General features: G+C 40.1%; 1 protein-coding gene across 8 annotated transcripts in view; it reads left to right on the plus strand.

The window, feature by feature from the left end:
* Positions 1-26,718, plus strand: part of LOC127625692 (plasma membrane calcium-transporting ATPase 2) — a 401,637-nt gene that overhangs the window by 303,893 nt on the left and 71,026 nt on the right. For all 8 annotated transcript variants that reach the window (XM_052101030.1, XM_052101033.1, XM_052101034.1 and 5 more), the window contains 3 exons: positions 1,823-2,064; positions 3,442-3,676; positions 12,353-12,532. In XM_052101030.1, coding sequence (XP_051956990.1) covers positions 1,823-2,064; positions 3,442-3,676; positions 12,353-12,532 — 657 coding nt within the window. The remainder of the gene's footprint in view (positions 1-1,822; positions 2,065-3,441; positions 3,677-12,352; positions 12,533-26,718) is intronic.

Raw genomic sequence — 26,718 nt, forward strand, 5'->3', positions numbered from 1 at the left:
AAAGGCTCAATGACAAGCAAGGGCTCAATCACAAGCATTGTTTACCCCTCTGTAAAGATACTTAACAAGGCTCACCCATTAGCAAGGGCTCTACAATTCTAATAAGCTTGCCTACTCTTCTGCAGAGTTTGGCAAAATAGTAGTATGTCGCAGAGTCATTTACAGGCTTATGTTTGCATCATTCATGGATATTTCCTCTTCTTTCAGATTTGTGCCTCACAATCTGAAAACCTGGGTGTTGTCCTGAGTCAAATTATTTGGTGTTATATTTTCTTTTGCGGGGATATGTTAAATAGGTTCTTAAGCTCCGCTCCCCTGCCGTCATCGTCTCTGGCAGGATCTGATGGTAAATGCATGTATCTTAGCACTGAACCATAGGATGGGGCTTCTGCCAAATATTATACATTTCTCCTCATTCGTAATAATTCCAATCATCCAGAGTCCTTTCTGATAGAAATGGAAGTGTATGCGGTAGTTCTGGCAGGAAGACTCTGAAACCTTATCCTTTCATTCAATCAGGCATCTCATCCAATCACAATACAGTCTTTAAGTATAATTTGAATTCGTAATAATTCCAATCATCCAGAGTCATTTCTGATAGAAATGCTTTTATTGGACAGAGGAGGAAGTTTTGAAAATCACAGTATGTTTTCATGGTACAGTAAACTTTTTTTTTTATCTCAATCGCAATTACATTTTAACAAGCACATTTGGGTGTGATGTTCTAGTGTCCAAATACTTTTTCCCATATAGTGTATGTATCAGTTAAAAGGAGAAGGGCATTTAAGGGTCACACTGACAATGATTTGCTGTGACAGAGAACCTGAATTCATTCATTTTCAATGAGAGTTGGCAATTTTAGGCAACTTCAGCGACAGCTACAATTTACATGCTCATCTTTATGCAAATGCACAATGACATGATATGCATCAAAATTAATCTGTTCTCTTTTTATTAGGTGACCAACATGTTGATAATATTTGTATTGAATTAAAAATACACTTCATTCATCAAAACTTCTAACTTATCAAAAGGTGTTAACTTAATGTTATAATGTTTAATGCAGCATAGCTCGCCATGCTGTTTACCGAGCTATGGTTGCAATGGATGTCAGTCATGTGAGCTGACTTTAACAATTGTAAACCATAAAGGTTTACATACTTTTCACCCCAAAAATGAAAACTCTCTCATCATTTACCCACCCTCATGCCATCACAGATTTGTATGACTTTCTTTCTTCTGCAGATCACAAACAAAGAATATATCAGCTCTGTTGGTCCTGACAATGCAAGTGAATGGTGGCCAGAGTATTGAAGCTCCAAAAATCACATACAATTCACATGAAATTAATCCATAACACTCCAGTGTTGTAATACATATCTTCAGAAGTAATATAATAGGTGTGGATTAGAAACAGATCAATAGTCAATCTGGTAAAGGCCTTTTTATCATAAATCTTCACTTTCACTTTTACTATAAATATCCACTTTCACATATTAAAATTGAAATTCTATATTTATGGTAAAAATCATATCACTTCTAAAGATATGGATTAAACCACTGGAGTCTCATGGATTGTGTTTATGTAGTCCTTATGTGATTTTTGGTGCTTCAAAGGTCTGGTGACCATTCACTTGCATTGTAAGGACAACAGAGCTGAGATATTCTTCTAAAAATCTTTGTTTGTGTTCTGCAGAAGATAGAAAGTCATGGTGATTAAATGGCAAGAGAATTTTCATTTTTGTCACTTTAATAGTATTCTGTTTAGCTTATAGCTACACAGCAGGTATATAATCAAGGCATTGTGTTTTTACTGTTTCAGCCTCCAGATAAGGAAGGGGGTCTTCCCAAGCAAGTGGGCAACAAAACCGAGTGTGGCCTATTGGGACTGGTCCTTGATCTGAAACGAGACTACCAGACTGTTCGAAATCAGATCCCAGAAGAGAAACTCTACAAGGTGTACACGTTTAACTCCATTAGGAAGTCAATGAGCACCATCATCAAACTTCCAGATGGCAGTTTCAAAATGTACAGCAAAGGAGCCTCTGAGATTATTCTTAAAAAGTGAGTGCCTTGGATCTTGGATGTTTCAAGGTTTATATCTACATATACTATTTTATTATCAAAGCATTTTAATGTTTCAGTAGTAAATGGAAGGACAATGGGTCTCACTCAATAATGATTGGTACATGTGTTTTTATTTACTTTGACCCCTTGTGACACTGCATTAGAAAAAACATAGTTTATATTCACTTGCAAACTAATGATGCTAGATCTTTTCTTAGATCTTGTTTTACTGTTTTTTTTTTCTATGCCATTTTTGCAAATACATTTCACCAACTGAAATTTTCCCAAGGTCATATCTAGTGGATGTATGAATTCAGTCCCCTCAAGTTGGTGTCCAGTACTGTAACCACAGCTGTAGTTCATCACTAACTACAGTATAAACACGTTCCACTAAGTTTGATTATTAGACAGTTTTCTAATAGTTTATGTCTTTATTTTGAACCATACATCTATTGTTTTATCATTTGAAAACTTATTTTTGTGAATGTTTTAGCTTAAAAAGTGCAATATTTCTTTAAAATGAATGTCCCTTTTTTGGTATATAATTTAAAGAAATTGAGTATCCAAATCATTTTTGAGCCACTGTACATGTGCAGAAAATGTTCTTGCAAATTATTAAATACACAAATTTGTTCTTACGATTGCACTAATGTTGATGAATCCAGATTATTCTAAATGAGGGAGTGTATGCCCGCAGTTTGTAAGTAGCCTAATACACACCTAAATTATCACCATATAAGGGCATTCAGCAAAACCTCACCTGTACAGTGTTTTTTTCACTCCTTATGCGCAGCAAGACTTTTGAGTAAAGCCAAATGTGCACTCTCAAAACCACTTGAAATACAATAAACACATTTTAAACAGGCCTAGACTATACATTTGTCTGTATTTGTATGCAGAAACTATCAGGGATCAAACAAAGTATAATGCACATCATTTCTGTTACTCTGAAATAAGACTTATTGTAAACACATTTTAAATTTCTACTAATAAATCCAAAACATTTCAGCTTAACACATTACATGTTTTTAAAGCCACCAGGAGTCTGCGATTTTTGCGTATGTGTGGGTTGAGTTTGAATTGTACACCTATTGATGAATCATTTCCACATACAAACATTAGCACAAAGGTTTTATGCACAAATACTCATTATGATAAGCGAGTGAGACCCATTATGTTAAAATAAGTCGCAGTTTCATGTGCCTCAAGTGTTTTGTGATGTTAATGTGCGCTTTGTGGAGGAATGAGGAAATGGCTTTAAAATGATGTCAGAAATCTTTATTGAAAACATTTAAAATAATTAGCATTCCACTACAACAATATGACCATGTTTTATGAGATTGTGTGGAAGTTACCCTGCTACCTTTGGTTCAGGTGTTCACGTATTTTAAATGAGGTGAGCGAACCTCGCGTTTTCAGACCGAGGGACAGGGATGAGATGGTGAAGAAAGTAATCGAACCCATGGCCTGCAACGGACTCAGAACTATCTGCGTGGCTTACCGTGACTTCCCTGCCAACCCAGAGCCCAACTGGGATGACGAAAACAACATTTTAACTGACCTGACAGCAATATGTGTGGTTGGAATTGAAGATCCTGTAAGACCTGAGGTAAGAACTTGAAATCTAGTTTCATCATGCTGTATTTCACTTTTTCTAAGTTTTCATTTTATGCCTGTAATGAAAGCTTTATTGATGTTCACTGTGGATTTTTTTTACTTAAAAATGAACATTCTCTCATAATTTACTCACAACAATATCAGTTCAAACCTGTATGAATGTTAGCCTCAGTCACTGTTCTCTTTCATTAAAACAACATGAGGGTGAGTAAATGATGACATAATTGAAATTTGAAGAGAAATTCATCAGATACACATACGTTATTGTGACAGATAGGAATGATTTGAAAATATTAACTGATCGTACATATATCTTCACAAACAGGGACTGAATAACTGTCTACACTGCTGCATTATTTAACCTCCTCCTTCTACCTCACTATATCTTTGCTCAAATTCTCTCGACCTGTATCTCGGGTTGTTTGTTGAAGACTTCTTACAGAAAGCAATATCTGTGGTAAAACAGAATAACTTCTGAGGGAACATTCAAAAAGCTCTGACTGGAAAACGAACTCTTTACATTCCTCTTCGGAATTGCAGAAATGGATTTTGAAAATGTAATTGGTTTCTATGATAGTGTTTTAAAAATGCGAGCATTATGTTGACAGATTCTTTTTAATCTAATTGTGGTGTTAGCAGAGGCATTGCACCTGACGTGAAGCGTGACTCGCTCCTTTCCCTAATAGAACAGACGAAATTTGAGAATCTGTAAAGAAATCCATTCATCTTAAATGTCTGATGTTACCAAGGTTTCCTCTGTCATTTTGTTTTATTAATGAAGCTCTTCCTTGTCTCCTGATGAGTTAAGTAGGACTGCATTTTTTGTTTTCATGATGTCATCTCGTGCTCAAGTGTCTAGAACGTCCTCCATTTCCATAATGTCTGTGATTGCCAGGTGTCCTAGGATTTACTCTTTTTCATAGACTCTAGCGTAAAACAAGTATACGTAGCATAATTAGCAATTATATGGGGAAAATATAATTACAGATAGTAGCAAGTAAAGAAGATAGGGACATTTTTTATTGATTTGTCTCTTGAAAAGAAAAATATTTTCTTTGGGTAGTTGCCCATTAAAAAATGCCAATAGCTTATACAGTGCCTCATAGAGTTGTGAGTATTACAGTAAAGAAAAGAAATGTCCATGTCATATTTCACCCCAAAAATCAGAGTAAAAGAAATATATATATATCTGTTTTGCATAAAGAAAATTAAGACAAATTAAGGACATTGTAAACCCCCACATTTTTGCTATTGTAATGCGAAACTTTAATTATTGATTTATTTCATGGAACAAAAAATATGTTATTTTAATTGTACAGTGCATTTTGGTAAAATTGTAAGCATTAATAAGCTGAAAACAGGCAACGTGGGACATTTGATCATTTTTATTGCCATCATTTTTAAAAGGTCCAAATAGTTATAGTTTAATCATATACTAGGTTAAGATGAACTCAATATATTTATTTATTTTGTAATGTAAGAACATACACACAGTGTCCCAAAAACAAAGTAAAGTACATTCATATTATATACATCATCAGGTTTTGTAAGGCCTACTGAATTTGATTAATGCTCAGGATAGAGTTTTTATTAACAGTAACCAGAATCAGATTTTTTTTATGCATTACAGTAATGAGAATTTGGGGTTAAATGTGTGCTTAATTGTTGAAAACATAAAAAAATAAATAAAAAAACTCTTACTCATTACTGTAGTGCAAAAAATTAATATATTTACACTGGTGGCCAAACGTTTTGAATAATATACAGATTTTGCACCTATGGAAAGAAATTGGTACATTAATTAACCAAAGTGGCATTCAACTGATAGCAATGTATAGTCAGGACATTAATAACGTGGAAAAAAATACTATTACAATTTGTAAAACAATTTCAGAACTTCTTAAACTACTTCAAAGTTTTCTCATCAAAAAATCCTGCACGTGCAGCAATGACAGTTTTGCAGATCCTTGGCATTCTAGCTGTCAGTTTGTCCAGATACTCAGGTGACATTTCACCCCACATTTCCTGTAGCACTTGACATAGATGTGGTTGTCTTGTCGGTCACTTCTCACGCACCTTACAGTCTAGCTAATCCGACAAAAGCTCAATGGATTTACTGTGACAAAAACAGGACGAGAAGGATTCAAACGCAGAAACAGGTTTAATCGCAGAATTCAAAACACAGAAGGCAATCCAGAGAAGCGAGGTCCAAAGTCAGAGCCAAAGAGATCAGTCCAATTAAACAAACAGGCAGAGCAGGGCAGGGGAAAAAACAAACACGAGAATGAACGCTAGAATTACAACAGGTGTTCTAAAGGAGTTAGCAAAGCAGGATAAGAACATGGCATAACCAACAAAGTCATAAGTGAAAAGGCAAGGTATAAATAGAGTCCAAAACAGCGCAGGTGAAACTAATATTCAAGAGATTGTGCACGAGTGTAGGAACTGTAAGAAGTGGGGTGGATTGTGGAACTGGAGTTCATGACAGTACTCCCCCTTCTTCTGCGGACGACTCCAGGTGCTCGGTGACGAGGAGTGTGTCCCCTAGGAAATGGTGCAGGTCGATCAGGATGCTGGAGATGGAAATTTCCTTTCAGGGTATGGTCCAAGATGTCCTTCGACAGCACCCAAGACTGCTCCTCTGGTCCATAGCCCTCCCAGTCTACCAAGTATTGCAACTGGCTGCCACAACGTCTGGAGTCTAACAAAGCCCGGACAGCAAAGGCTGGCTGGCCACCAATGTCCATTGGTGGAGGGGGAGTCTGAGAGGCTGCAAGCGGAACCATTGGGATGTAGAACACAGGCTTGAGTAGGGACACATGAAACACAGGACAGATTTTGTAATGAGATGGAAGTAACAGTTTATAAGTAACAGGATTTATTCTTTTAATTATCTTAAATGGACCGATATACCTGGGGCTTAATTTTCTAGAAGGGACACGTAGACAGATATTCCGGGTTGATAACCACACCCGGATGGAAAATGAGTATGGGTCTGCGTCGCCGGTCCGCTTTAGATTTCTGCGTTTGAGTGGCGCACTGCAGATGATCATGGGTAGCTCTGCAGACTTGAGTACACCTTTGGGCCCAAGAATCCACAGCAGGAACATCACTTGACTCAGCCTCCCACGGGAACAGTGGTGGTTGATAACCCAGAACACATTGAAATGGAGTAAGCTGGGTAGACAAACTGACCAGAGAGCTTTGGGCATACTCGGCCCAAGGGAGGTGTTCTAGTTTGCTTGGTTCTGTGAACAAAAGGCTCTGAGATATTTGCCGACTTCCTGATTCAGACGTTCCATTTGACCATTGGTTTGTGGGTGGTACCCAGAGGAGAACTTGAGTTGGATGGCCAGTCTGTCACAAAATGCTCGCCAAAACCTAGATGTGAATTGGGTTCCCCTGTCAGAAGTAATCTCCTCTGGAATGCCAAAATTCTGTAATATGTGATTGATTATAATGTCTGCAAGTTGGGTGGCATTGGGTAGTCCGGACAATGGGACCAAATGGCACATCTTTGAGAACCTGTTGATAACTACTAGAATAGTCGTGCAATCGTCTGATGGTGGTAAATCGTTAATGAAGTCCATGGCAATATGAGACCACGGCCGATTAGGTATTGGCAATGGTTGGAGAAGTCCAGCTGGCAGGCTGTGAGGAGTTTTGGATTGGGCACAGACAGGGCAGGACAGGATATAATCACATACAACTTCTGCTAAGGAGGGCCACCAAAATTTCCAAGTGATTAACTCTATAGAATGAGTGATACCCGGATGACCAGAACAAAGGGATGTACCCATTGCATCAACTGGGGGTGAACCACAGCAGGTACAAACATCTTATGTGGAAGAGCCTGAGGTGGTGCTGGTTCATTCCCTTGAGCTTGTTGTATAGCCTCCAATAATTCCCACCTCACTAGAGCCACTAGGAAGGATTATGTTGGGCTCTGTGGGCTTGGAGTCATTGTAAAAAAGCCTGGACAGGGCATCTGCCTTTGTGTTCTTTGACCCCGGATGGTAGGTGACCGAAAAATGTAAACGAGCACAGCACATTGCCCATCTGGCCTGTCTGGGATTTAATCGTTTGGCTGAGAGAATGTATTCAAGGTTCTTATGATCGGTCAGTACAACGAAAGGGTATCTAGAACCCTCCAAACAGTGACGCCATTCCTCTAAGGCTAACTTGATAGCCAGTAACTCCCTGTTTCCAACATCATAATTTTGTTCTGGAGGGGACAACTTATGGGAATAGAATGCACAGGGGTACAACTTTGCAGGAGCTCCATGCCTTTGTGAGAGTACAGCTCCCACACCAGTTTCAGAGGCGTTGACCTCCACAACAAAGGGCAGAGTAGGATCTGGTTGTTTCAGAGCCGGAGAACAAGTAAATGTGTCTTTCAGGGCCTGGAAAGCCTGCTGAGCTGATGGAGTCCACGATAAGGTTTTAGGTTTACCTTGTGTCAGAGCAGTGAGAGGCACAGCTATCTTCCTGAAGTTCCAAATGAAGCGCCTATAATAATTTGCAAATTCAAGAAAATGCTGAAGTTCCTTCAGCATCTTGGGTTCAGGCCAGGACTGGACTGCAGAGACCTTGTTGGTCTCCATCTTCATAGTGCCTGCAGACAAGACATAGCCCAAAAAAGAAACAGAAGAACGATGAAACTCATATTTCTCAGCTTTTACGAATAGGCAGTTTTCCCTGAGCCTCTGCAGCACCCTAGAAACATGATCCGTGTGTTCAGAAAGGCTAGTGGAGTAAATTAACAGGTCATCAATATAAATAATCAGGAACTGGTCAATCATGTCCCGAAAAATCTCATTCATGATTGATTGGAACACAGAAGGTGCATTAGCAAGGCCATATGGCATAACCAAATATTCATAGTGCCCCCTAGTGGTGATGAAAGCAGTTTTCCATTCATCTCCTTCCCTGATGCGAATGAGATTGTATGCACTCCTGAGGTCGAGTTTGGTAAAAAACTGAGCTTAACTGAAATGTTCCAGTGTCGGTTGGATAAGAGGCAAGGGATACGTGAATTTCACTGTGACATCATTCAAGGCACGATAATCAATACAAGGACGGAGTCCACCATCCTTTTTCTCCACAAAGAAGAACTCTGACGCAACTGGAGAAGTGGACAGACGAATTATACCAAGGCTTAGGGCCTCATCAATGTAATCATCCATAGCCTTAGATTCTGGGAGCGATAAGGGGTACACTCTGCTTTTGGAGAGAGAAGACCCCGGTAGTAGATCAATTGCGCAATCCCAGCTACGATGTGGCGGAAGGGCGGTCTGAGTTTTTGCGAAAACATCCGCATATTCAGTATACTCAGAGGGAATGGTTACAGGTGACTTAATTTCTGGGCTTTCTACTGAGGTTGAAAAAATGGGTAAACTAAGACAGTGTGATAAGCAGTGATTATTCCAGCTCAACAGCTCCCCCGTGCGCCAGGAAATATGGGGGTCATGGAGGCATAGCCAAGGATGGCCTAAAACTACAGAATCTCTGGGTGAATGAACAACAAAAAATGTAATTATTTCCTTATGAAACAGTCCCACCTGAAGTGTCAGTGGCACAGTTCTGTGGGTAATAAATCCAGATCCAAGAGGTGCTCCATCCAATGAATTAACTCTGAGGGGCAGCTCAACTGAACTAATGGGAATTCCAAGACTCTGGACCAAATGATCATCAATAAAATGACCTGCCGCTCTTGAATCGACTAGGGCTGAAGTAGAATAACAAATATTGTCAATTGATATAATTACAGGAAGTGTAACTTGCTTTTGAGTGATATCTAAAATTACAGAAGTTCTGCCTTGGCTCATAGAAGAGGAAGGCTGGGGGCGAACAGGTCATGAAACAATGCAATGTCCAGGTTGACCACAGTATAAACAAAGGCGCTGTGTTAAACGTCTCTCCCGCTCTGCGGGGGTTAATGGAGCATGACCGGGCTGCATGGGTTCATGGGTAGGCTGAGTGAGACCTTCCTGAGGTGGGGCTTGTAGAGGACGAGAGCAAAGGGTTCGTTATGAACCACTGGAAAGACGTCTATAAGTGCGATCTCGCAACAGGTTATCAATAGAGATGGATAGCTGGATATAATCCTCTAAACCCAGCGACTCTCCTCAACAGGCTAGCTCCATTTGTAACGGAGGACTTAAACCGCGGCGATACACTGTTAACAAAGCTGGTTCACTCCACCCGCTTCTCGCAGCTACAGTGCGGAAGTCTAAAGCATAATCAGCAGCGGTACGCGACCCCTGCTTACTGTCCATAAGGCAACTACTTACATCTTTCCCGGCCGCTGGGTGATCGAATACCGTGGAAATTTGGTCACAGAACTGATCATATGACGATAGTACAGGGTTATTTGCTGTCCACAGTGCAGTGGCCCACTCTCTTGCTCTGCCAGTAAGCAGGGAGATCATAAAATGAATCCTCTCACTGTCCGATCGTAGATGGGGGTGATATTTTAGATAAAAACTACACTGCATAAGAAAGCCCTGGCAATTATCCGAAGATCCATCAAACCTCTCGGGAGATACAAAACTAGCAGCGCTCTGCAGTGTGTTGGAAATCTCTACAGGTTCAGGGGCAGGTACAGGTTGAATAGAAGGGTTGAACGGAATTTAACTGGTCAGATAAAGCACATACCATTTGTAGTATCTCCTGGATCTGTTGTCCCTGGGTGGTCAATGCCTGTTCATGCCTCCCAACAGATGATCCTTGAGATGCAATCGCCACACACATCCGTTCTAATGAGCCTTGAAGATTTTCTGCTGAATCCATGATAGAATGGTTGGTTATTCTGTGACGAAAACAGGACGAGAAGGATTCAAATGAAGAAACAGGTTTAATCGCAGAATTCAAAACACAGAGGGCAAATCCAGAGAAGCGAGGTAAAACACAGTCCAAAGTCAGAGCCAAAGAGATCAGTCCAATTAAACAAACAGGCGGAGCAGGGCAGGGGAAATATTCAGGAGATTGAGCACGAGTGTGGGAACTGGAAGAAGTGGGGTGGATTGTGGAACTGGAGTTCATGACAGTTACAATCTGTAACACTCTTTTCCAGTTATCTGTTTCTTTGCCCACTCTAACCTTTTCTTTTTGTTTTTTGTTTCAATAGTGGCTTTTTCTTTACAATTCTTGCCATAAGGCCTTTACCTCTGAGTCTTACATTACTGTTGTTCATGCAACAGGTGCTGAGCAGGAAGAATTCAATGAAGTTGTGAGCTGAGAACATGTGAGGTGTCTATTTCTCAAACGAGAATCTGATGTACTTATCCTCTTGTTTAGTTGTAAATCTGGCCTTCCACATCTCTTTCTGTACTTGTTAGAGCCAGCTGTCCTTTGTCTTTGAAGACTGTATTGTACACCTTTGTATGAAATCTTCAGTTTTTTTTTATAATTTTAAGAATTGTATAGCCTCCATTCCTCAAATCAATGATTGACTGATGAGTTTCTAGAGAAAGGTGTTTCTTTTTTGACATTTTTGACCTAATACTGACTTTAAGACATGTCAGTCTATTGCACACTGTGGCAAATTAAAAAACAAACACCATGACAATGTTAAGCTTCATTTAACAAACCAAGTAGCTTTCAGCTGTGTTTGATATAATGGCAAGTGATTTTCTTTACCAAATTAGCAATTTAGCATGATTACTCAAGGGTAAGGTGTTGGAGTGATGGCTGCTGGAAATGGGGCCTCTCTAGATCAAAAATGACTTTTTTCAAATAGTGATGGTGTTGTTTTTTTTACATCAGTAATGTTCTGACTATATTTTGTGATCATTTCAATGCCACTTTGATGAATTGAAGTACAAATTTCTTTCTGAAACAGCTAAATCTGTACATAATTCCAAACTTTTGGCCACCAGTGTAATTTAAATGCTAAAATATTTATACATCATTATACACATAAACAACATCTTTGTTTTATAGTCATTTTTACTGTAATGGAAATCGCCTTTGAGAATAATGGGAATTACAAACAAATGAAAAACAAACAAACATAAAATAAATAAATAAGTACATAAAACATTATGACGCATTATAGCAATTATAATTTTCAGCATAATTGTGCCTAACTGTCATGACAGTAGTCACAAAGCAAAAATATGACTTAAAAATAACCTTTTTTTTATGCATATAATTTATTATTAATATAATTTATTCTCTCTCTCTCTTTGTTTCTTTTGGGGAGGTCAATTATTCTTTGTTCTTGGTAATATTCACTCACTGGAACATACAAATCACTAAGATCAATTAACTGGTGCATCGAAAATTCTACTTGAATCAAGCTGACCACAAACTTGCAAATGATTAATTCTGTCCTTTTCTGCTTGAGAAATCATCTCTGTGTAATCCGCCATTGCATAATTACTTTAGGACCCCTTTGAATATCTCCTAATGAGCACTCACTTACTCAACTGGAGCATCTAAATGTGCCAACTCACCACAAAGCAAGAGATTAGAGAAATCAGGTCGGGTCATTGAATCGTGTGTGTTTTGTGGTGGTGTTCTCATATTCTGCAGCACAGGCGTGGGCTTGCGGTTTGAAAAGGCCCCCGCACTAGCCTCTCTTCTCTAGTGGAGAGGTGGTACATGTAGAATTAAAGCTCACTAGCTACCATGTAGCTCAAACTGGAATCATTTTTGCCCCCAGGTGCCCGACGCCATTAGGAAGTGCCAGCGTGCTGGCATCACTGTACGTATGGTGACTGGAGACAACATCAACACTGCAAGAGCGATCGCTATCAAGTGCGGCATCATTCAACCTGGAGAGGACTTTCTGTGCATCGATGGCAAAGAGTTCAACAGGAGGATAAGAAATGAGAAGGGAGAGGTATGGTGCACTACAGTCAATAGAATACAAACCTATAATTCCTTTGTCTCAAAATATTCTGCTAGAGTGTCAGTGACAAATAATAATAAAAATCCAGTTTAAACCACTGCTAAGTCCTTACTTTGTTATTCTTTATCTGTATATATGTTGATTTAATATGCTTTTCAAAAGGTTTTGATTTCTTGACTCAAATGTCAAATGATAATAATAATAATAAGATTTTTTTAATAATTGCGAGTGTAATCATTGTTAATTCTCAATTCACATTGTATTCTTTAAAAAGTAAATACATTTAAAAAAAAATAAAAAAAATTATTTCCTTTTCAAGTCGGTCACTTCGACTGGATCTGTGTAGCGCCTCATGAAGCAAAGCACCCCTGAGTTTCTAGTGGCAGAAGGCAGAGACTAAGCTGATGTTGAGGCCACAACAGCCATGGCCAAAACGCATAATTGTTCCTCCCAGTGGAAAACCTCCTGAGCGGGGCAACAGTTCCTGAGGAACTTGAAATGGGGACTGCTGGCTGTCCTCTTTGCTCTGAGAGCTTTTCAGGCAGATGTGCAGGGCTTTCACAGGACTGTGGCTGTGGCGTACATAAATCGCCAAGGGGGAGTTTGTTCCCACCCGATGTTGTCTTTAGAACATTGAATTCTCCTTTGTAGCGAGTCTCATCTCCTAACATCCCTTGTGAAAAAAATATGCTAAGTATACTTGAAGCCAGACTAATTTAAGTATGCTTCAATTGTGTTAAGTTAGTTAACTTGAAGAGTGCTATTTTGAAACAACTAATTTTGTACTAAGTATATTTAAGTTGTATTTAAATTGTAGTAAAACAAAACTTTAAGTGTATTTAGTGTACTTTTGTGTACTAAATTGTAACAACTTCAAGTATACTTAGTATACTTTAAGTATATGCCAGTGTAGGGTAATTCCATGCTTGATTAGTGATATTAAAGTATACTTTATTTGTGTTACAAGTACATTACAAATTAATTGCAAGTGTATTCGAAACATACAAACAATATACCATAAGTGTATTATATTTGTGTTAGAAGTACATTACAAATTAATTGCAAGTGTATTCGAAACATACAAACAATATACCATAAGTGTATTATATTTGAGTAAAAAGTATATGCTCCGTAACACCTTTGGCTTATTCAAAATACTACAAATTGCACACTTTGTCTTCAAAATCAAACTGTTATTACTTAGTCATACTTTGTACAATATACTTTAAACATTACATCGTCTTACACAAGACAGTATTTTAAATGTGTTACCTTAATACACTGTAAAATCGTACATGTTCAGTTTACTTAAAAATTAAGGAAACCTATTGCCTTATTTCTGCAAAAAAAACTTACTTACTAAAATGAAGTTATATTAATGTTCCTATGCAAGTAATGTCAACTTGTTATTAAACTTAATAGTAAATTTGTAGTTAACTTAATTTTTTTTGTTAATGTTCTATAAATTAATTAGTAACCTTACAAATTATTTATTAGTAGATTACTCTAAGTCAATTAACTTAAATTTAATACAGATTGTTCACTTTACATCTGAAATACCACTAATCTCAACATGAGTTTACTGTATCACCTTTAAGTGGTGTACACTTAAAATACTACATGCAATCGGTTTCCCCATTCTCTTTAAGTAAACTGAACATAATTTTTCTAGTTCAAATAACACACTTAATTTGAAATTCTCAACTGTTTAATTGCATAATAAACAGCTGAAACTCTAAGAACAACACAATAAAAAAACTATCTGTTCTCAAGACTTAGACCTCTTGCAGCACTCTGCTGCTTGAAAACATAATATCTGGACCATAAACAAGGTATAGAGCATTTGCAGAACAGGCACTGTGCAAACTCCAAAAAAGTATTTATTTAATAAAAAAGAAAAAAAAGAAAAAGAGCCTTTACAATTTGGAAAAACCTGCATGTGTCTTTGGAAAGATTCTTAAACTGAACTGCAATTACAGCAAAATATGCCAGAAACAAGTTCAGCTTAAAGACCATTTTTAAGGGTTTGGAGACCCTTAAAAGACAGAAATGTCTTTTTTGTCCAAAAGACAGAAATACCCGCTGAATAAAATCAAATGTGTTCCTCATTTGTCTTTGGATGGTCTAAATTTAGAGCATAGATCAAAGCAAAGTGGAGACATACAGAATGTGGCAAATTTGGGACATCATCCATGACAATTCTTCCTGCCATTGCATCCACGTTGAGGGCATGTGGACGTTTGGCAGGCTTGCCTTCAGGTAAAACTGTGAGCAGTCCAACATCTAATTCGCTGAAGCCTGCATCTACATCTGAATCCTATAAGAGAATGAAAAATAGGAAGTGTGAATTTCTGTTCAGTGCTGGATATATTCTAGTGACCATGGGCTGTTCATTAACCAAAACTTTAAACTTCATAAATTTTTGTTAACCACAGCAGGTGTACAGTGCTCAATGCAAACATCAAGCACAAGGAAATGTAATCAAGCTTTAAATCATGAGAGAGATGACAAGAGTTACAAAACAGAACATATTGTTTCAGAAGACATTGATGAAATCACTCATCATAAGGGTGAATTATAATTTTTGGGTGAACTATTCCTTTAAACTTTGTTTTCTAGTTTACTGTATCATAATGCATGTCTTCAGAAGACTTGGAAAATCACAAGTTCAATGGAATACTTTATTGTACTTTTACATTGATCTGAATTATTAAAGGGCTAGTTCACCAAAAATGTATTCATCAATTCAAGGTGTATATGACTTTCTCATTTCAGCCAAACACAGAGTTATATTAAAAAGTATCCTGACTCTTCCAAGCTTTATAATGGGAGTGAATGGATCCTTAGATTTTGAAGCCCAAAAAGCGCATCCATCCATCATAGAAGTATCCATATGACTCCAGGGGGTTAATCAAGGCCTTCTAAAGTGATGCATTTTTTTAAGAAACATATCCATATTATAACTTTATAAACTATTATCACTGGCATCTGGTAACACAGTCCGCACGCTCACAAGAGAGTCGAGTTCCGGCGTATGAAGTAGGCGTAGCATAAGTTCCGGTGATAAGTGACAAACGCGAAATCGCAGAGGATAGAGAAAGCCAGTGAACGGCCGTGACCAGAAGCCAGTTATTACAGTTCATAAAGTTATAAATATGGATAGTTTTCTTACAAAAATGCATCACTTCGCTTTAGAAGGCCTTTATTAACCCCCTAGAGCTGTATGGATGATTTTTTTTAATGGATGGATGCGTTTTCTTGGGCTTCAAAATCGAAGGTACCATTCAATCCCATTTTTAAGCTTGGAAGAGATAGCGATTGTGTATGGCTGAAAGACCATATACACCTAGGATGGCTTGAAGGCAGTGGTGGAGGAAGTACACATACCATGTACTTGAGTTAAAGTAAAGATACTCAAGGTAAAATATTACTCAAGTAAAAGTAGAAGTGCTGCCTTTAAACATTCACTTGAGTAAAAGTACAAAAGTATTTGCCTTCAAATGTACTTAAGTATCCAAGTACTATGATTTTTTTATGGCCATAATGTCCAATTATAATTTGTCACAAGACTCTTGCTTAACTCAGTCTACATGAAGACTAATGTCACTCATGGCACACCAATCTATTAATAAAATGACATTAATTAGTCAGATGTGTGTGTGTATATATATATATATATATCTATATATATATATCTATATATATATATATATATATATATCTATATATATATATCTATATATATATATTTGAATTGAATACATTTTTTGTGTGTTTAATTTTGGAGGGAAGGGACTGTTCCCATAAGGTATAACATTTACAGTATTTACTGTATATATTTTTCTGGAGTGTCTATGGCCATAATTATTAACATCCTAATGTTATGATACATTCACATAAACCTGCACCACGCCATTAAATGTTCGCAACTCTCATATTTAACGGCTCTGGGGTGCGTTTCCCGTACAACGACGTAACTTGCTGCTCCACTACCGTAGTGCGATGCACTGTTGAAGAAATCAACTTGCTAGTCACGACTGTTTCCCTAAACCTTATTGTCGCAAATTGGTTGTTCAAACACGTTGGTTAATGATGTCACACATGTGGTGGAGTAAAAACTACTTTTAATGAATCTGTTTGCGATCGAATTAATGCTAGATGTTTTGCTATAAATGACGGACATGTCATCTGAGGACTATCTCATATTTTTCTCAGTTATTTGCTTTATTTCCAGATTCAATCATAGGCTCGTTCTTACGCACTAGAGCACGTTCACACATGCGCACTCTTCAAAAACGGTGCTTTAAATCTATTGACAAACTAAAAGACATAAAGGACATTTGTATGTCTTCTAAATAAAAGATACTGATTGTACTGAATGTCATCTTGCTTATTTGGCTCAAGATAATAATTTATTAAGCCCACATGTTATAATAACAAGAAACTCTGCTTCTAACCACAGGTCGAGAGCTGTCGTTCCAACCACACAACTCTTCGATGCTGTTTGCGAATGTTCGTTGGAACGATGGTTTCGGGAAACACCGACTCGTTGAACTATGATGATAACTACGGAACTTGCGACCATAGTTGTCTAACGATGCTTTTGGGAAACGCACCCCTGGTTCGCGCTTAGTAGATGCCGCCAAGGCAAGTTCAAAACAAAGCGCGCGCTGTACTGTGATTGGTGGCTCGTTTGACCAGTTACATTTTTATCCACTCATAAATAAAAAGGAACGACTGATTTTGAAAATGTAGTAGAGTAAAAAGTAAGATATTTGACTTTGAAATGTAGTGGAGTTAAAGTAAAAGTCTCCCCAAATTGAAATACTTCAGTAAAGTACAGATACGCAAGTACTTAAGTACAGTAACGAATTACATTTACTTCGTTACTGTCCACCACTGCTTGAAGGTGAGTAAATTATGGGATAATCTTTTTTTAAATAATGAATTTTTGGGTGAACTAACCCTTTAAGAACACAGAATTGAATTTACAGTATATTTTATTGCATCAATTTAATTTAAAATCACCAATGTCACAAATCAGAAGTATAAACGGCGATAAAAATACTTAAGAAACTCACCCTGAAAAATTATTCTGGGTCATCCCCAAGAGGATTGGAAGACCATAAAGCACTGCAGTGCAAACATGTGTTACATCAGATGACTACGAAAAAGTAGATACAGGTAGATGTGAGGGTAACAATCATAGCCAAATCATGATTTAAAGATGACAATCACAAAGAAATACCTTGAGTCAACATGATGCATAATTTCATCAAGTGTTCTTCCCTGATTTCCTCCTTTTCTCCGAAATTTTCAGTCAAACATACAGAATGCGTGTTCAACGCTGCATAGAACTCAGATCTCAGATTTTCCCAAGATATGCAATTGAATTTTGCAAAGACCTGAGCAAAAAAATGAAGAGGTTATTAACATTCAAATACACAATTCATAGAAAGAAACTCTGGGATTTGGAGGAGGAAAACAACCTGGCTTTCTGTGAAAAGTGCTGGCCACTTCTCCAAGATTTCACAGTACATGTCACTGTCATGCACAGTAACGTGAAGAGTCATCGACATGGCAAACTAAAACTACAAAACAAAGAAAAAAGAATATTATAAGCTGCCAAAGGTTAGGGGTCATTTATTAGAGAAGGCTGAACAACTTGCAGTAAATGCAAACTGCACAACTCATAAGAGAGCAAATGCTCAACCATGCAGTCTGTGGTTTGCAGAGGAACAATATGTCAGTGTTGATTGCCAAGATTTTCTCAATCTGCATGAACTTGGGCAAACCTGAACAACATCCAACTGAAACCTCCATGTCTGGGCAGTACTTAAGGACTCCACAGCTGCAGATATTCCTGAACATTGTCAGAAAAGTCTGAGACACGTGAACTACACACTCTGTCCTTTGTACTCTTGGCTTGAAAAAAGAAATGGCATCCATGTGATAGACAATTGCCATTTGATGCTTCTTGGCCAGCATTAAGGGGACATTTTTTAAATTTTGTGCAACACGGATCACTTTCTTGAAGAACTTATTTTCCCCTCATATCAAATTGTCCATAGATTTCTCAACAGCCCACACATTCCTCAAGTTTTGGTTGGAAATAGATTTTTGATAAAAAAATACTATTAATACATAGAATGACATGGACACTGTGCAGAACCTAGATTTCCACTGCATAGCAGGTCATCATCTGGTACTCTACAAATAATAATAATAATAGTTAATCCATCACTCAAAAGTAAAAGAAACAAAATCAGATGCATATGTTTCTTCAGATTGTGGGCCACTTACAATGTTTTACAATTACTAAAATGGAAACAGGTATTAAAAACAAAGCCTGCTGAAGTTTCTGTGCTGATTTATATTAAATAAGATATGCATAATACTAATAATGATAATAATACTCTACTTGAAGAGGTGGCGGCGATGGGATCTGCTAAAGACTCGCTGATAAACTAAATTGAAAAGTACCTCAGAATAACGCGTAGTGAATAACGTGTATGTGCAAGTTCTTAACATGACCTAATACGTCACACAAAACAGCATGGAAACAACAAAGTACAAAAAGCTCTATCAACTATTAAGAGTATTAAACAAATAAAGCAGAAATTGAGGTTTAAATCAAAATATATTACCTTGCATTTACCGAAGAAGAATGACGAATCCTCAGTCCATGTGCTTCTTGTGTACTTAACTTTTTTTTGCCAATTAAAGTGCAAAAGATATGCCGACAGTCCACATTTTGAACTAGACCTTAAACTATGATACAGAGAGAAAAAAGTGCACAATTAATACTAGAAAGATTCAAATTCGATCTCTAAGTCGCTGTCATCGTCGGATGCCACATCCACTTGTGCTGTGTTGGCAAAAGGATTCCCCAACCACTTTTCATGATTTTTTAAAACCGTGATCTCTGCCACCATTTGGACGTTGCAACAACGACAGACTGCTTTAGCATCGTTTCCTGGGACAGGTTTTAGCCATCCTGCAAAAGTGGGGTCTTTTTCCCACTCTGTCCTATATGTTTGTGGCCTATGCTTACTTTTCCGCTGCTCTTCAGACTCTGCCTTCCTCTTCGCCCCTCCACTGTCCTCACCTTCCCTTTCTGAACTCATTTTTTTAGCACTTTACTGCTTCGTTTTGTTAAACTGATCTGTCTTCTTCGGCAAAACTGTAGTGTAGTGTTGACGTGCGGTGCCTTTGTTTGTGTGTGTGTGTGTGTGTGTGTGTGTGTATACGTGCTTGCGTGCAGGCAGGCGAGCCTGCGAAATGATTCGGGGTCAGAGAGGGAAGCGGTAGGATGTGTGTTTGGACGAACGACTGAAAACTCTGAAATTATCGTACATTATGGGATTTTTTTCATTATTGATCGTACATCGTACAGAGGTCAAAATTATGGTACAAATACGATAATTATCGTACATCTGGCAACACTGGCGCTGTGTGTGGGAGGGGAAATGCCGTCAGGTGCGCAAGACTGGACGGCCAGTCTTGAACATTTTGAGTAGTCAGTTAGTTAGTTATGGGGGCTATGTATTCGAAAATGTCAGCAACAATTACAATTTTCAAAAACTCAGCAGGATCTATTAAAAATGTATAATTTAAACTCCAGATGGGAGGCAGTTACACCAACCTTGCTTTTAAATTAAAAGAACGCTGAAAAAATTATAATTTTTGGAACAGCTGCCACACACGAACTACGCATTGTTATTTTTTCTTGCTGAAACGCTCATAGTTACACTTGCGTAATATACTAAAATATATTTTTAAGTAAAGTGCAAATAAATACACTTTTAAACTGAATTTTCACTTCAAGTATATTTATTTAATATATATTTTTAGGTAATATACTAAAGTACAATTATTTTAAAGTGTGTTAAAAGTTGTATTGTGATAATTTGGAAAAGCATGATTCTAATATACTTTAAATATATTTAAAGTTAGTACAATTTTGGTTAGTATATTTGCAGTATACTATTGAAAAAAATAATATATTTAAAATACAATAAAGTATACTTTTTTTCACTAGGGATTATATGAGAGGCACACGTAACCGGTCACCTGAACTGCAGGGCAGACTTTCTCTCATGGCAGGGAGTCAGACCAGGGAATAAAGACTTCATCCTCAGACAGTTCAGGGGATTTGGGAGGTATTCTGGTACTCAATGATTTAAGAGTTGCTGGGCTTGGGCACCCTAGCTCACAAATGGCAAGTGAAATGCAATTATGCATTCCCTTCTATACCCATGCTACCCTAACCTTGTTTTGTGCAAGGTTAGGGAAGACAAGGGAATCATGTTATTGGTTGCACCCAACCACCCTAGGTTTTTTGAGCTGGTAAAGCTATTGGATTCTCCCTTCTGGGAAAATCCATTGAGGAAAAATCTCTAGAAATTATCTGGCATCCCTATTCAGAGCTGTCGAGACTTTATGTCTGGCCCCTAAAAAGGGCTCATCTGACATTCAGGGGTTGTCAAAGTCTGTGCTCGACACCATACTACAGGCTAGAGCCCCATGATTCTAGGCAATTCTATGCCCTTTGACAACTGTACTCTACTAGATGGCACACAGTCGGAAAGGATTGCAGGACCTGCAGGATTCTGCAGGATTTATCGCCGTCAGCTTCTCCAACTAAGAAAAAATCCAAAGCAATGCCAACCCCCAGTGAACTTTAACCAAACGGTCGATGTCTCTAAAATTGAAGAAGGGATGCTCTGACTGCTTAGGTGACTGTATTTTTTCATCTTTGTTATTCTACTTGTTTTACTCCTTATACCACAATTATTGAAAGCACTTACTGGGAGTATTGTGCAATTTTATTTTGATTGTTTCGATTGTGGCCAGCTTGTATACCCTCTAAAGGTTATTTGTGTGTATTTCCTAGTCATTATTATGTAACACGGGGCCAGTGTTGGTGCTTTAAAGTTGCGCAAGTTCCTGTTGGCGCAACGGATCTTGTTGGGGGCTGACGGATCAAGGTTTTTTCTTTGCCTGATCTGCAATAGTTCATGAGAATATGGTTCTTATGTTCCTCTGAGGGGTTTGGGGAGGGATGTTATTGGTAGACTCACATGGTTTAATTTTCAAAGTCGCACTTTATTTTATTTTGCAGCATTTCCATCTGATACCTATGACTGTTCTTAATATTTTAAGTTGTAATATTAATGGCCAAAATGGCCCCCACAAGCATACAGGTTTTTTGGATTTCTTACAAAGAAGATGAATTGATATAGCTCTTGTGCAAGAATCCCATTTGAAAGAGGAAGATGTACACAGGTGCAATAATACGTTTTATGAAGTGGTATCTCATTCAGCTACTGATACTAAAACTAAAGGTGTCTTGATATTGGTGCGGAGGACTTTAAATATATCTATTATATATATCTATCTAATTCAGAGGGTAGAATAAGTCACATAAAATCAGCGGTGGAGATCAGTTTATGCTCCTTGTACCCCTGAATCCACTTTTTTTTCACCTCCTCTTAGCTTACCTCTTGTTATGAATTGTGGAAGTAGGAGAAGGCAGACGGGAGTGTGGATCCAAATGCTGGCTTTATTGAAACAAAAGAACAGAATAAACAAAACGTCTCGGGTTACATGTGTAACCCTTGTTCCCTGAAAAAGGCGGAACGAGATGCTGCGCTGCTAAGCGCTAGGGGAACAGCTTTAGCTGTGAGCCGAGCTGAATAAATGTGTGGAACACGTCAATGAACATTGACCGGAATTTATAGCCTCGGCTGATGTAATCATTAGATGCACCTGAGGCCAGGCTATAAATGGATACATCACCAGGTGTCGCCAGATACTTCTTTTGAAGAGCAGTCCTGGGACGCCCCAGTGCGGTAAAGCAGCGCAACATCTCGCTCCGCCTTTTTCAGGGAACAAGGGTTACACATGTAACCCGAGACGCTCCTTTACAAAAGGCTTCACTACGATGTTGCGCTGCTAAGCGCTAGGGGAACGCAATACCCACGCCGCAGCACTTGGGGCTGTCCGGACCCCTACGGTTGTGCAGTGTACTCACAAAAACGCGAGAGGTCGCAGACATGAGCTTCAGATGTCGACTCAAGGGCATAAGAGCCCGGAGTAGCATAAACATCTAAACCATTCAATTTTGATGAATGTGTGCGGAGAGGACCAGCCTGCCGCATCACAAACTTGTTCAGGCATGAGCTGAGATGTCGACTCAAGGGCATAAGAGCCCGGAGTAGCAAAGCATCTAACCCATAAAGTTCGATGAATGTGTGCGAAGAGAACCCTGTCGCAACACAAACTTGTCATAAAAACTGATGAATGTGAGCGGAGAGGACCAGCCTGCCGCATCACAAACCTGTTCAGGCATGAGCTGAGATGTCGACTCAAGGGCATAGGAGCCCGGAGTAGCAAAGCATCTAACCCATAAAGCTTGATGAATGTGTGCGAAGAGAACCCTGTCGCACCACAAACTTGTCATAAAACTGATGAATGTGAGCAGAGAGGACCAGCCTGCCGCATCACAAACTTGTTCAGGTATGAGCTGAGATGTCGACTCAAGGGCATAAGAGCCCGGAGTGCAGAACATCCAAACTAAAAAAGTCCAATGAATGTGTGCGGAGAGGACAACCTGCCGCATCACACACTTGTTTAGGCATGGGCTGAGATGCCGACTCAAGGGCATAAGAACCCGGAGTAGCAAAGCATCTAGCCCATAAAGTTCGATGAATGTGTGCGAAGAGAACCCTATCGCACCACAAACCTGTCATAAAAACTGATGAATATGAGCGGAGAGGGCCAGCCTGCCGCATCACAAACTTGTTCAGGTATGAGCTGAGATGTCGACTCAAGGGCATAAGAGCCCGGAGTGCAGAACATCCAAACTAAAAAAGTCCAATGAATGTGTGCGGAGAGGACAACCTGCCGCATCACACACTTGTTTAGGCATGGGCTGAGATGCTGACTCAAGGGCATAAGAGCCCGGAGTAGCAAAGCTTCTAGCCCATAAAGTTCGATGAATGTGTGCGAAGAGAACCCTGTCGCAACACAAACTTGTCATAAAAACTGATGAATGTGAGCGGAGAGGACAAGCCTGCCGCATCACAAACTTGTTCAGGCATGAGCTGAGATGTCGACTCAAGGGCATAAGAGCCCGGAGTAGCAAAGCATCTAACCCATAAAGTTCGATGAATGTGTGCGAAGAGAACCCTATCGCACCACAAACCTGTCATAAAAACTGATGAATGTGAGCGGAGAGGGCCAGCCTGCCGCATCACAAACTTGTTCAGGTTTGAGCTGAGATGTCGACTCAAGGGCATAAGAGCCCGGAGTGCAGAACATCCAAACTAAAAAGGTGCAATGAATGTGTGCGGAGGGGACAACCTGCCGCATCACAAACTTGTTTAGGCATGGGCTGAGATGTCGACTCAAGGACATAAGAGTCCGGAGTAGCAAAGCATCTAACCCATAAAGTTCGATGAATGTGTGCGAAGAGAACCCTATCGCAACACAAACTTGTCATAAAAACTCATGAATGTGAGCGGAGAGGACCAGCCTGCCGCATCACAAACTTGTCCAGACATGAGCTTGAGATGTCGACTCAAGGGCATAAGAGCCCGGAGTGGCAAAACATCCAAACTATAAAAATCCAATGAATGTGTGCGGAGAGGACAACCTGCCGCATCACAAACTTGCTGCAGAGGGAGACCTCTAGCCAAGGTTTTAGAGGAGGAGAGCCCTCTGGTAGAGTGTGCCCTGAAACCTACTGGCGAAGCTTGACCGCTGCCTCGTAGGCCCGGGCAATAATGAGGATGCCTCTTTGAGGGCACCCCGCCCACCAAGCCGTGGCAAACCGCAGTGGCCACATAGAACCTTGCAGTGGCGAGGCAAGTGCCCGCTGACAGTTCTTTCTACAGAAAATCCAGAACTGAAACAAACTGGCAGTTAGCTGGTTCTGTAATAAGAACTTGAGTAGAAGGAAACGCATGCAGGTGCATTTGCGTTACTATGTTCAGCCCCTCCCAAGGGGGAGGGGGAGGGGGGACTGGGCGACTCGGGGAGGAGTAGAGGAGACATTGCGCTATCAACAGAGGCGAAGAGGTCCCCTTCTGCCCTGTAAAATCTACCCAGATCAGTTCCAAGTGGAGGGAGCCCTAGCACTTGAAATGGTCTCAATAACCTCAAGAGAAAACCCTGTGAACCTCATTTGGTACCCTTAGGGGCCAGACATGAAAGGTTTCACAATTCGGGCCGGGGATGAAATATCGTCCCCTGTGCCTGAGACAGAAGGTCCCTCCTGTCCGGAATCGCCCAAGGCGAGCCGTCGAGGAGAGATATAATTTCTGAGAACCAAATCCTGTTCGGCCAGTGAGGCGCTATCAGTAAGAGGCAAGACCCTTGCTGGCTGAACTCTGGCTAAGACTCCCGGGAGCAGAGAAACTGGGGAAAAGCATACCGACACATTCTGGGCCATGTATGCGCCATCGCGCCCAGACCCAGGGGGCTGGGTGACTCAGAGAGAAGTAGAGGGACATTAGCAGTCTCTTGAGAGGCTAAGAGGTCCACTTCTGCTCTGTAAAATCTCTCCCAAATTTGTTGTACTACCTCGGGGTGGAGTTTCCACTCGCCCCTCGGTATGTTCTGTCTGGACAGCAAATCTGCTCCCACATTTAGGCGTCCAGGGATGTAAATTGCCCTGAGTGACAGGAGCTTGCCCTGGGCCCAAAGGAGAATCCGACGTGTCAGAAATACAGCTGACAAGAATGTGGGTCTCCTTGATGATTTATGTAAGAGGCTACCGCTGTATTGTCCACCCGCACCAAGACATGGCAGCCACAGGAGGGGGTATTTCAGGGCCAGAAATACAGCCATCAACCCGAGACAGTGACTGTGACAACCGAGCTGACGACCCTCCTATCCCCTTAAGCTGGACGACCACTTAAGGCTGCTACCCCGCCCGTCAGGGAGGCGTCTGTCGTTAGCAGTCTGCGACAACAAGACGCACCTAGAGTGGGACCCAAGGCAGAAAACCGGGGTCTGAACCACATAGAAAGGGAACGAAGCCTGAGGCGCAGTAACCCTATTTAGCCCAGGGGTTTTGGCCCTTGGAAGAAATCCCTGGCTTTTGGCCACAACAAAAACGGTCTCATGAGCAGAAGGTCCAGAGGGATCACCGTGGACGCGTTCAGCCCTGAGACCTGGAAATCGTTGATACTGATAACAGTGCAACCTAGCCTGACTTTGCTCAGGGTGATCTGAATGGACTCAATCCTAGCGGGAGACAGTTGTGCCCGCATAGTGATTGAACTCCATACGATGCCCCGATAGACAGTGTTCTGAGTGGGAGAGAGGACGCTTTTCTTGGCGTTGAGCCTCAACCCCAGAGAAACAGATGAGCTAAGACGATGTCCCTGTGCTGAACTGCCAGTTCCTGGAACTGCGCTAGGATCAGCCAGTCGCCTCACGTAATTCAGAATGCAGATGCCCCGAGTCGCAAGGAGCCAGCTACATCATGCATTGTGATTGTGCGGGTAAAAGGGCTAGGCTGGGTGAAAGAACCTGACCCTGGAAGACTTCGCCCCCGGAAGTGTACCTCAGGAACTTTCCATGTTGTGGCAGAACTTCTAAATGAAGTATAGAAGTGCGTCATAAGATCGATGGTGACCAGCCAAACGAGTTGTAGGGCTTGAGACACGACCGTCTTGACAGGCATCATCTTGGACTTGAACACCCACGGGTAGTTCAAGCTTAAGATCTAAGCCAGACGCCACCCCTCACCCTCCATGGGAAACGGGAAGTATTTAGTGTAATAACCTAACTCTCGCTCTGGAAGGGGAACACATACCATGGCCCCTTTAACCAGGAGATTGAGAGTTTTTTGTTTTTTTTACAAAAAAGAAATCCGGTTACTGGTAGTGAGAACACGCCGTTGAAACACGGAAAAGCGGCGAGAGAATTAAATCCTGACGCCCTTATAAGACCCACAGAAAATGATATATCCGGCAGAAGTTTCCACGCTGCCAGGATCTCTGAGATGGGTATTATATTTTAACACTTCCTGTTGAGGGTTGTCGGTGTTTCGCGTCCTGAATAAAATGCAGGAACAGCGAAAACACCCAATTTTGACGGAAGCCTCTGCAACCCGAAACACCAAGAGGTGGCGGGAATGGAGGGGCTTCGAGGGGTACCGGGAG

This window comes from Xyrauchen texanus, chromosome 32 (genome assembly GCF_025860055.1).
Source record: "Xyrauchen texanus isolate HMW12.3.18 chromosome 32, RBS_HiC_50CHRs, whole genome shotgun sequence".
NCBI lineage: Eukaryota > Metazoa > Chordata > Actinopteri > Cypriniformes > Catostomidae > Xyrauchen > Xyrauchen texanus.